At 53.5% G+C, this 11,321-nt stretch overlaps 2 protein-coding genes across 2 annotated transcripts; both read right to left on the bottom strand.

The window, feature by feature from the left end:
- Positions 1 to 1,446: 1,446 nt before the first annotated feature.
- Gjb4 (gap junction protein beta 4) lies at positions 1,447 to 4,043 on the bottom strand. The gene is made up of 2 exons (XM_041652672.1): positions 4,004 to 4,043; positions 1,447 to 2,830 (listed from the first exon to the last, which is right to left on the bottom strand). Exon 2 carries the CDS (start codon positions 2,498 to 2,500, stop codon positions 1,700 to 1,702), a length of 801 nt encoding a protein of 266 aa, XP_041508606.1. The 5' UTR covers positions 2,501 to 2,830; positions 4,004 to 4,043; the 3' UTR covers positions 1,447 to 1,699.
- A 1,192-nt stretch (positions 4,044 to 5,235) lies between these two features.
- Gjb5 (gap junction protein beta 5) lies at positions 5,236 to 8,347 on the bottom strand. Its single transcript, XM_041652723.1, has 2 exons — positions 8,202 to 8,347; positions 5,236 to 6,414 (listed from the first exon to the last, which is right to left on the bottom strand). Exon 2 carries the CDS (start codon positions 6,388 to 6,390, stop codon positions 5,575 to 5,577), a length of 816 nt encoding a protein of 271 aa, XP_041508657.1. The 5' UTR covers positions 6,391 to 6,414; positions 8,202 to 8,347; the 3' UTR covers positions 5,236 to 5,574.
- Between the last annotated feature and the right edge of the window lie 2,974 nt (positions 8,348 to 11,321).

Genomic DNA, 11,321 nt, shown 5'->3' with positions numbered 1-11,321 from the left:
TTAACCAGGATGTTTAAACTAGATTTAGTCAACCATAAAAAGTCAACAAAGGTAAAACTACTTTGCTGATTTCCCAGGTTAGGTGTGACAGGGGGTTCAGATAAACAAGACACGGTTTTTCTCCATGAGGCTCACAGCCAATTTACTCATTTAACAAACATTTATTGAATGCTGAGAGGACCTGGTGACTCAGCATCCTGTCCTTCGTGGGCTCACAGACTGCCGGGTATCGCTCATGGGTATTAGCTAGTCCATCCCAGAGAGTATGACAGGAGAGAGGCCTGAGCTTTTATGGCCTACAAAGTGGTGGTGAAGGCTGTCCTTGGGTTGAGGACATTCGCAGAGGAGGCAGGTCGGATATTCCAAGCAGAGGGATCCGTATGGTAAGAGTTGGAGGCACAAGCATAGTATCACGAATACCTAGATGTTATCAGTCATAAACTGAGGGAGGAAGCCATGAAGGAATAGGGAGGTCAGCAGAGCCAGCTTGGGGGCAATGGGGTTAGGGGTGGGTGTGCTGGAAGAAATGTCAAACCTGAAGGAATGGCGTGGTCGCAGTCATGACTGAGTAATCAATCATTCTACCCAGGTGAGGGGGGAGACCTGAGAGGCCCTGTGGGAGGATTGATGGAAGGTCGTGGGGTGACAGAGGAGGTAACTCAGGGGGGCAGAGAGGTTGGAATCAGGGCTCTGTGGTGCTGTGCTGGGATGTGGGCCGCGAGGAGCTGATGCAGGGGAGAGACTAAGTGAGGATCCTAGGCCAGTTCCTGGTTTGGACAGCTTGACAATGGCAGTGCCCTACATAAAGGGGACAGGGTCTCTGTGAGGAGGGCAGCTGGAAGGGAGGAAGGCAAAGCCAATGAGGAGCTAGCTGTACTATGAAGGGTTTTCCCTGGGAGCTTCCCAAGGGCAACTTGTAGACTCAGAGGCAGGTCCACGATAAGGAGATGTTTAAGGGACTGCCAAGGTATGTATGGGCAGGGGAGGATGAGGTGACTCAGGGAAGGCTGAGGATCGATGGGCATGTCCTCTAGACCCTGGGGAGACACCATCTTGCCTTTACTCTCAACACCATTCTCCCACCCTCCAAGGTGCTCCCTACATGGGACCTGCATTGAGGAGGGTTAGGGAGCTCAGGAAATGGAAGGCAAAGACCTCCTGAACCACACACAATGTGTGGAGGGACTTACACTCTCTGAGAACCAGATCAGGGTCTCCATTGCTCCCTGTCTTTCTGCCTCAGAGCTGTGAGGCCCCTGGTATAGGCCCTGTCTTTGCTGTTCTTCTCCATGTCCTGGTGTGCGTGTGTGTGTGGTATGGTGTGCGAGGTTGGGGATTGGATGATCACCTAGTGGCTTGGCTTCCCCCAAGAGGCCCACCTGAAACATCACCCCCACACCTCTCCAGCCTGAATCACACACAACCTGTCTTCAAAGTACTGAGAACATTGTATTTATTAAGGAGTTGAAGTACTCAATTGACAAATAAAAAATCCCCACCAGCCATCAAGTCCCTGGAGGCTCAAGATTTAGGGATAACTCAAAGGTGTTTCCCATCTTCCACTAGCTCTTAGATGAACTTCCAGAAGCCCCAAGGCCATATTTCCTACCTGACCTGTTGCAGAAGACTACACCCCCTTTGCCTAGTTTCTTGGGTGACTTCAGTGAACAGGCAGTGATCAGTTAAGCCTACCTGCAAGTCATGGATAGACACCTGCATCTACTGTGGCCATCCCAACCTTTGTGAGGACAGCGTTGTCGTCTTGTGGGTGACCTCCTTGGGATATCACATATGGCGGGCACGTATCTGGTAAATGGTGCTTCCGAGAGGCTTTCCGTCTCCGGGGGCGGAAGACCTCCATGCATCTCTTGCCCACCAGGTAGGCAACCTCACTGAGGTTGAGTAGGATACAGATGGCGGCCGTGACTACCATGAAGTAGGTGAAGATCTTCTTCTCCGTGGGTCGGGAAATGTAACAGTCCACGGTGTGGGGGCAGGGATTCACAGAGCAAGCCACCACCCGCGGCATGTCATAGTCCTTGTAGATGCGGTGGAAGATGTAGAGGAAAGCCGAGTCCACAGCAGCCTTGAAGATGAGACTTAGCAGGTATGTCCACCACAGGCCACCCCTCTTCTTGTTCAGGTTGCTGTACAGGGCTGGGGCGTTGGGCCCATGTTTGCGGCGGTGCTTCCGTTCCCGGTCTTCCCGGTAGGCCACATGCATGACTACAAGCAGGGAAGGACAGGTGACCAGAATGAGCTGCAGGGCCCAGAGACGCACGTGGGACACCGGGAAGAACTCGTCATAGCAGACGTTGGGGCAGCCTGGTTGCTTGGTGTTACAAATAAAGTCTTTTTGTTCGTCATCCCACACCTCCTCGGCAGCCACCACATACACCAGCACTCGGAAGATAAAAACCACCGACAGCCAGATGCGGCCTAGGGCGGTGGAGTACTTGTTCACGCCGCTCAGGAGTCCCTGTAGAAACCCCCAGTTCATGTTGGCTGTGCCCTTGGTGTCTAACGTGGATGTGTGTGCACTAGTGTGCTAACCTCTCTGGCCCTGGGAGTCACAAGGCCTGGGAGAACACGCGAATGGGAGTCCTTATAGGTGATGCCAAAGCCAGAACCTGTTTCACCGCAACCACTCGGCCATCATGTCCTCACTCGCAATGACTCAGAGAAGGGATGGCCACAGTCCCCATGTCATGGCAAAAGTGTCCTAAGGCTAAGAGGTGGCAGGTACCTGCCCAAGATCTCCCAGCAGCAAGTAGCACAGATGGTCTTGAGCCCTGGTCTTCAGACTCCAAAAGTCAGGGTCTCTTTCCTTCTACAAACGAACAAGCACATGGGATATGATGAGCATCACACACGCACACGCCAGCCAGCCCCTTTCCTCCCAGGTCTCAGCCATAGAGGCTCCCTGTCTAGCATCAGACTGTCTGCTCTCCCATTAGCTCTGGGGACTACATGAGGGCAAGGAAGGCCTTTATTGGTGGTCAGAACTGTTGAAGTTTTCCTGGACCCAGCTCGGGCAGGGCCCTGTGTTGGGAATGCCCATTCTGGCTCTGTGATCTATATCTCAGAACAGCCTCCCTCCTCCCTCCTTTGTAGCTCTGGGATTTCTCAGCGGCATCCCTTCCCAGACTACACACGGGCTCTTCGGCATTCTCTGTGGCTTGGCATCTTTCCCTCCCTGCCGTGTCCGAGCAAAGCAGATGGTCACACTTACTTATTCATCTTTTTTTTATTGTCTTGAAATCTGGGTCACAGTGGGTTCCTCTTGGAATTCCAACCATTTTTTGGTGTGTGTGTGTGTGTGTGTGTGTGTGTGTGTGTGTGTGTGTAAGAGATGGGGAGGAGATGGGCTGGGTCCTGGTGTGGTCTTTGCCCTGTCATTGATCTTTGTTCCCAGGTACACTCCTCTTCTCTGACTGCCTAATTAGTGGCTGTCTGATAATAGCATCTCCCATTATTTTCAGACAGGCATGTTCTGTGTACCCTAACTTTGCCATCCCCCGGGGATGAAGTTCCTAGGATGCTCCATCTCAAGCCCTCCTTGCACCATTCCTGACTCAGCTCCTAGATTCTGCAGCCATGTATCCCTGGGACACGTGCTGAACCCCCTCCGTCTTCCCCTGCAGGGTACATCCCATGGACTCCAGTGGCCCAGTCAAATGTCTTCCTTGTTAGATTGCGAGCGGCTGGAAGCCGAGCTGTACATCTGCCTCCTGGGACCCAGCTCTCTGGCTGGTCCCATGCACTCTCAATGGTTGCTTATTAAACCCAACTGCAGCCTCATTCTTCCCAACCGCTTCTAGATTCTTCTCTGGTCCTCTGGCCTCCCTTTAGTATAGCACAACATTTCTTCCCCTCTGTGGAGGCTTCCTAGTGTTCCCTCAGGAACCCTGTCCTCTCCTGCCCCCTCTGTGGAGCTAAGTCTCCAGGCTTAGGTTCCCTGGGACCTTTCCCCCAGATGTCTGCAATTCTCTATGATCCTCACCCTTCTTGGGTCCCCGTGGGTCCTCACTCTCCGGTGCCGGCTTGTCTGTCTGCCCGAGGGCCTCCTGGAGGCAGCTTTTGTTCCTTATTTCCAAGCAGGGTGGGGCTTTCTGAGCCAATGAGCCGAGAGAGAGTGCCGGGGTGGGTAGGCAGGCTGGGCGGAAGGACTTCCTTGGGCACGAGGCAGAGCGAACACCTGTGGCTCACACCTTGCTCCTCCAGCCCGTCTGGGTTGGTAGGTATGTGGGTGGGACTATAGTGATGGAGGAGGCAGAGTCTGTTGTCAAATCGTCCAGGGGCAGGATGGTACGAGTGTCACGGATCCTGTGCCTGTCCCTTTCAGCTTGTCCTATCTGTCCCCTGGCTCCCAACTCTCTCTTTTGCCCAGCCCTCAGGCGACTGGTTCTGAGGTCCTCAGCGGCTGGTTTCTATGGAAAGGGACACCTTTGATTCAGCCCAGGACTGTGAGCGTCCCTGTCCCTGCTGGGACTGTATCTGGGGACAGGATCTTAGGCTGCTCTGTCTTGGAAACTAGACAAGCCACCTGGCTTTTCTAGACCAGGGCACCTACTGCCCTGCTGGAGACAAGGAATGAGGTTGGTGACACGAAGCACTGCTGTTGGCTTGGGGCCAAGCATGTAGGCTTGTTGTGTGCCCTCTGTGTCCTAGGCCTGTCTGTTGGAAATGTCCCTGGGGAAGCTGGAGTGCCACCCAGCAGGCGCTTACAGCGGGGGGGGGGGGGGGGGGGGGGAGGGGGGTCTTGGGCTTGTGTTCCGCAGGGACAGTGAAGGTTAGTGTGCACCCAGGGAGGGGCCCCTGCCTCATTTCATACAAGCATTTATTGAACACTTCCTAATAGCGATGATTCACATGGATGTGGCCTTTCTTGGCTGGCTAACCCTGGTACTGCCAGGAGCTTGTCGATGCTCACAGTGACCCCCTACAGGCTATGCATTTGATAGCTCCTTTTGAGGAGGAGCTGAAATTGTCTGCGTTCTGAAGCAGCCACACCGACTCGAGTCTAGGCGCATTGCATCGCAATGTGCAGCTCTTCATGAGCCAAAACTCCATCATCTCTATAGACACCCACAGCCCACGCTTCCAGCTTGGGCAAAAGGTTAGCTTTGGAACAGTCCCCAGGAAAAGCTAGAGACCCCTTTTCTGGAGGAGAGGATGACCCCTCGACTCCATGAAGGCCAAGACCAAAGGGCGCCTTGAATCTGTGAACACATTTATCTTTATTAATTTCTCACCCTGGGCCACACACGTGGAAGGCATTTGTTCATCTGTGCCCTCATGAAACTCCTCCCCCTTGTGAAGCCCAGTTAAGTGGCATTCAGTTTGTTTATTTAACAGAAAAGGAAACTGAGGTACAAAATAGAGGGGTAATTCAGTGAAGGCCACTCAGCCAGGACAAGTGGCCTAGAGCTGAGGGACGGGTGCATCCCAAGCTGTGGGAGTCCATCCTTTGACCTGCCTCCAACTCGGCTCTTCTCCCCACCAGATACACCCATGAGAGACACTGGAACCTTCCAGTTCATGCCCACCCTGCCAGTCCAGCCTAGGGACCCTTTATAGGATGGTTTTCTTCACATGGGCACGGGGACGGTCTGGTAAGAGCGGTGGGTGAGAGTCTGAGCCCAGAAAGATGAGGTCGCCTGATAGGAGGTCCTTCTGTTTGCCTGGAGAGCTGACCCAGCTTGGGTCGTGCTCTGGGTGTGCAGCGAGTGCTCGCTTCGAAGCCATGCACTCAGAACACCGCTTTATCACCAGGTAGGCCAACTCCACAATGTTAAGCAGGATGCAGATGACGGCCGTGACCAGCATGAAGATGATGAAGATGTTCTTCTCTGAGGGCTTCGAGATGAAGCAGTCCACTGTGTTGGGACACGGTGCTGCATGGCACTTGACCACAGAAGGGAGGGTGTATTTGGGGTAGAAGGCGTGGAACAGGTAGAGGAAAATAACATCTATGCTGGCCTTGAACAGCAGGCTGCAGACGTACGTCCACCAGAGTCCACCTCGCTTCTTGCCAGGGTACAGGTAAAGGTGTCCCATGCCTACTTCTTCTTGGTACTTCTTCTCTCGAGCTTTGCGATAGGCCACATGCATGACCACAAGCAGGGAGGGGCATGTGACCAGGATGAGCTGCAAAGCCCAAAGTCGCACATGAGACACAGGGAAGAACTCATCGAAGCAGACGTTAGTACAGCCTGGTTGCCTGGTGTTGCAGTCAAAATCCTTCTGGTCTTCACCCCACACACGCTCGACTGTCACCAGGTACACTAGCACTCGGAAGACGAAGACCAGGGACAGCCAGATACGACCAAAGGCTGTGGAGTACTTGTTGACCCCACTTAGGAGCCCCTCAAAGATGCTCCAGTTCATGATGGACGCAAGGGTGGGCTGCTCCTGCAGAGGAACGAGAATGTGAATTTCCCACGTTATGGAATGCTCAGTCTGAGCACTTCACAGAAATGGGTCATCACAGCACTAGGTACCATAATCACCCCCCATTTTACAGCTGAGAGAAACTGAGGTTTAGAGGCGTTTATGAAGTTACGTGACTATTAGATGCAGACCTGGCATGGCGGCATAGGTTATTAAATCAGAGCAGGCCTGCTCATAAAAGTGGGTGTGTGCTGAGGCCAGGAACCAGTCATCCTGAGTCCCTGATTCTTGGGATAGTCCCCCTTAGATCCTCCCCCCCCCCAGGGGACCCTACTCTCTGTCCTTTGCTGGTTTAGGGGACGGAACTGCAAATATCCAGGCAATTAGGTGCCACTTACCTGAAGGCAGGACAATTTAGATTAAAATAGGGAACCACAGTGCTCTTTATACAAGAGGTTCTCCAGAGCAAGCAGATGGGCCAATGCCAACTATTGTTTCATGGCACCCTGGTCCAGAGGCAGACAACAGGTGTTGCGAGAGAAAACGATTCTGTGTTCAAGGCAACCTGGCAAATAGCTGGGCTCAGCAAAATTAAGTAGGTTCCTTTACTCACCCATGCTAATAAATTCACTTTGTGACTCCCTCAAAGAGGGATGAAACAAGGCAGCATTACCCAAACTCCTCTGACCACAGAGCCCCTTTTCATCCAGATACAGCTTTGATCAGCTTGTTGGACAGCTTTGTCCAAACACCAGCACGGAAAATGGTGTTTGGGTGGGTTCTGCTGGTGAACTTGGCGTGAATGATCCACGGAAGCCAATTCATCTTTTGAACCAAAGCGTTCCTACTTCTCCACTAGGGAGCACTCTCTTTCTGATTCTTGGGGAGATGATGGGGGTCCACCGAGGCCAAGGCACCGTGGGCTCACTCTAAGAAGTTTTGATTAAAGGAGGGAGTCACACACTTACGTGCTGGCCTGGGTGGAAAGTCACGATCCACGTGAGCTGAAGGGGCAGCTGCAAAGCAGGGTGTGGCCGCAGCCAACTCAGATCGTGTTTATGCAGTAAGGGGCACTGCTCAAAGCATTTTGCAAAAACCAGTATTATTCCCTCCATGGCCAGGGCTATGGTGTTTTTCTTACCTAGAGGAGGTCAGAGAGGTTGAGCAGTTCCTTGGCCTTACCTAGCTAGTAAGTAACAGAGTCGGGACTTGCTGCTAGGCAGGCTGGTGCCCGAGTTCACTCTGCAAACTGTCCAGTTTTGAGTTGGGGTCCTTTCCTTAAGTATTAGGGGACTGCTTGCTCTTCCAATTCATCTCCTTTCTCTGCCGGGTTGGTCTGGGGTGAGAGCGTCTGGGGGTGTCTCAATGCCTCACGCCATCTGTCTACATCACTCACCACTTGGCCACATGGTGGCCTTGCTTTGAGTCACTGGCTCCTCTGCCCAGTCCCGTCTCCGGTGGGTGGAGCTGGCAGAGACTTAGGGAACACCCAGGGAAGCCTAGCCCTAACCCCAGGGCTCTGCAGGCTCAGGCATTGCTGCTCGGTCTGCAGCCCAGCTCCGCCCTGCTCAGCCTCTTTCCCACTCAGCTCCAGGCCCCCGGTTCTGTCACCTCTGCCCACTGGGGGCAGGAGGAAGAGCCCAGAACAGAGGGAGCAGGGCTTCCCTTCACCCTAGGAACCAGGGATGGCCCATTCATTCAGGCAACCTCCCTCCAGCCTCCTCCAGAGGAGGCTCCGTCCCTGTTGGTGTGCTTTTCCCTACGAGGCGTGCCGAGTCCTGGGCACATCTGAGTATAGAGGCCTTTACCTGAGCAGCGACTCCTCAGGGCTCCCTAGTACCGCTCCTGGAAGCCAGCAGCTGGGGTTCAGCAAGCATCAGAATTCATGTCAGAATCAGGGAAGGGTTTCTGGGGAAGCTCATACTTAGGGCAGAGGCTGTTGAGCAGCCCAGGCGCGTCCTGTTGGCCAGAAGGGATGGGGGGGAGGGGGAGGAGCTGTGGACTGCATAGTCATTGGCTAGGTCCTGGGCCTCTCAAAGACTGCCTCCCTGGAGGCTGAGAAACCTAGGAATTTCGTCCTTTCGGAGCCAGAATCCTGGCATCCTCTAGGAGAATCTCTACACTCTTTCATCTTTTCATCGTCGCCCTGCCCCCTTTAAATTCTTCCAGAATTCCCCAGGACCAACTCTGTGCTCTCAATCTTTCTCTCTCTCTCTCTCTCTCTCTCTCTCTCTCCTTCCTTCCCCCTCTCTTTCCCTCTCCCTCTCCCCTCTCTCTCCTTCCTCCCTTCTTGCCCCCCTCCCCCTCTCCTCCCCCTCCTTCCTTCTTGCCTCCTCTCTCTTGCAGCAGAAGTCCACACCCCTGCATTCACATCCTGTATCCTCGTGTCTGTGCCTCACACCCAGGTTTTGACTCTCACTCCCCCCTTTTCAGCTCCTGGTTGCTTTGGTATGATGGAGTCTTCAGATACAGCCCAGGTTGGCCTCCAGCTCTGGATCCTCCTGGTTCAGCCTCTTGAGTGCTGAGAATCTCCGTGTGAGGGACTAATCAATGCTGACCACACACCCAGCCCATTGTAGCTCCTGCCTGGATGAAGCGTGTCTGCCATACAACACTTTCCCTCCCAACTGCCATCTCGAGCCCTGGAGAACGAGGCAGCATCTCGGCACTAGGCTCTGAGACCTTTTAAGCACCCAAATTACCAGACACAAACAAACAAAACCAAAAAACAAGCAAACGAACACCACGGAAATGAAGCATTTGTGTAACTCAGTCAACAGTGTGCTTACCTAGCAAGCAAAGACTTGGGTGAGATCCTCACCGAGACGTAAAATGGGTGTGGTGGTGGGTGGTGCATGCCTGGAATTCCAGCACTTGGGAGTTAGGGACACAAGGGTGAAGAGTTCAAGGTTATTCCTCTCTCTGTGTCACCAGTCTGAGGTCAGCCTGGGCTAGACGAAACTGTCACAAAACAAATAGCATAAAAATGAGACAGACACGTGCAGGGTTTATAGGATGAGAGCGATCTGCAAGCGGGCAGGCTTGGCTCCCTTGGTTTCAGCCGCCCAAGCAGCGCTGGGTTGCTCAGCATTTCCACCAGTCCTTGTGTGAGTGGCCACCATGGTGCCCTAGTCTAGATTTTTGTGTGACACACGCATTCTAAAGAGCAGGTGAATTCCGTGACCAAACCTGGTGTGAGGCTCCCCCTGATGGAGGAGAAAGGCTGGTCGGAACCAGCTTCTGCAATGGTTTATGGCACTTGGGTTGCATTTGGGACATGTGGTACTTTTGGTGGGTTCTGTTTTGGTTGCAAGGCCACTGACAGAGAGCGAGGGTGGGGTGGGATGGGGAGTGGGGGAGGGGCTTAGGAGGAACAAGTGGGGAGCGAGGTGTAAGGTTTCCTGCAGGGGTCTTGATGTTGGGGAGTTCCGCAGGAGACACAGCACCAGAGGATTGGGGCCAGGCAGAGGTCTCAGGAGCACTTGCCTGGTAGAGAGCAGGTAGAGGAAGGGGCACCGGTGGAGAAGGAAGCAGATAGAGAAATAGATAGGGCCAGCAGGGGCAGAGAGAAGGTGGCCAAGGGGAATCCCAGAAGGAAGCCAACAGAGCACTCTGGAACTTGCACCAGAGCGATTTCACTCGTGGGGTGGGAACAGAAACTGGAGGGTGTGGATGGAGAAAGCACAATTGGTCCCTTTTCTTGATTGCAAGGGAAGGAGCAAGGCGGGGCTGCGGGTGGAGGGACATGGCTGAAGGGAGTGTGGGGTTTGCTCCTTCAGGAGAGATGCCTATCCAGGGGGAGGGCTGTGACTCGCACCTGGTCTTGCTTCACCTCTCTCCTCATCCATCTCCTTCCCCACGGGCTCTTTCTGGCTCCAGTTATCTGGTTTCACCACCTTCCACACACACTCCTGGCCCAGGTGGCCCTGGTCTTCCCGCTGGGTCACCCCTTCTGGCCTCCTTCCTGGAGCTGATATCAACAGCAGGGGGGTGGATGGGAGGTGGGTTGCCTTCTGGAGATATTCATGACCTGGGGCTCCTCTGATAAGGCGGCAGGAATGCCTGGGTACCCTGGCCCAATTGCTGACCCCGATAACCCCTGCTTCCTGAGGACAGCAGCGGTTGCTCTGTGTGCCTGTTCCATCCACTCAGGATGGGGGCAGGGCTGGAAATCCACAAGGACTGATAACATCAGCTCTGTCGTTGGGCTCTTTTCTCCTAGTCAGAGCACATCAACCGACCTACATGTATCATCTATGTAGCAACCTCTCTCTCTGGGCCGCTTCCCAACACAGCAGTCCTAGGAAAACATGGATCATATCAAAAAATAAAAAAAGGTGTTGAAGGCCTTCGATGGCTTCCTGATACTCTTGAAATAAAGGCCCATCTTGCTAACGTGGCCTGTAGCACTTGGCACAATCTAGTTTCCGTCACCTTCTTCACCCTCCGCCCCTTCCTTCCAGTCTTCCTTCTCCAGCACCCTGCCCTTTGCTCACTTTCTCCTCCACCAGACCACCAGACTCTCCTTCCTACCTCGGGGCCCTAGGACCTGTGTACCTTTCCAGTTTATAGTTTCCTCTTCCTCTTTCTCCTCCTCCTTTCCTGTTTCTTCTTCCTTTTTAGCTTCTTTGAGACAAGGTCTCACTATGTAGCTTTTGTTAGCCTCACTATATAAACACAGAAATCCACCTGCCTCTGCCTCCTAAGTGCTGGGGGTAAAGGTGTGCACCACCATGTCCAGCTAACGGTGTGCGCCACCATGTCCAGCTCTTTGTTTTCCCAAACACAGTGCCCACTCAGCCTTGAGACTTATTTAAGTGTAACTGCCTCAGAAAAGCCAGGGAAACCTTTTCTGAGGAACAACGGGCTCTGGTTCTGTTATGCATTCCCTGGGGACAAGGGACAGGCACAACTGCTCTTATAGTGCC

Source organism: Microtus oregoni, unplaced genomic scaffold, assembly GCF_018167655.1.
Source record: "Microtus oregoni isolate MIOR12 unplaced genomic scaffold, Mior012 000005F_ref0000423, whole genome shotgun sequence".
In the NCBI taxonomy this organism is placed as follows: domain Eukaryota; kingdom Metazoa; phylum Chordata; class Mammalia; order Rodentia; family Cricetidae; genus Microtus; species Microtus oregoni.
The sequence above is the reverse complement of the archived record's forward strand: the minus strand, read 5'-3'. Positions and strand labels throughout refer to the sequence as shown.

Coding starts and splice junctions, on each gene's coding strand:
- Gjb4 (XM_041652672.1), bottom strand. CDS start 2,500: ATGAACTGGGGGTTTCTACAGGGACTCCTGAGCGGCGTGAACAAGTAC.
- Gjb5 (XM_041652723.1), bottom strand. CDS start 6,390: ATGAACTGGAGCATCTTTGAGGGGCTCCTAAGTGGGGTCAACAAGTAC.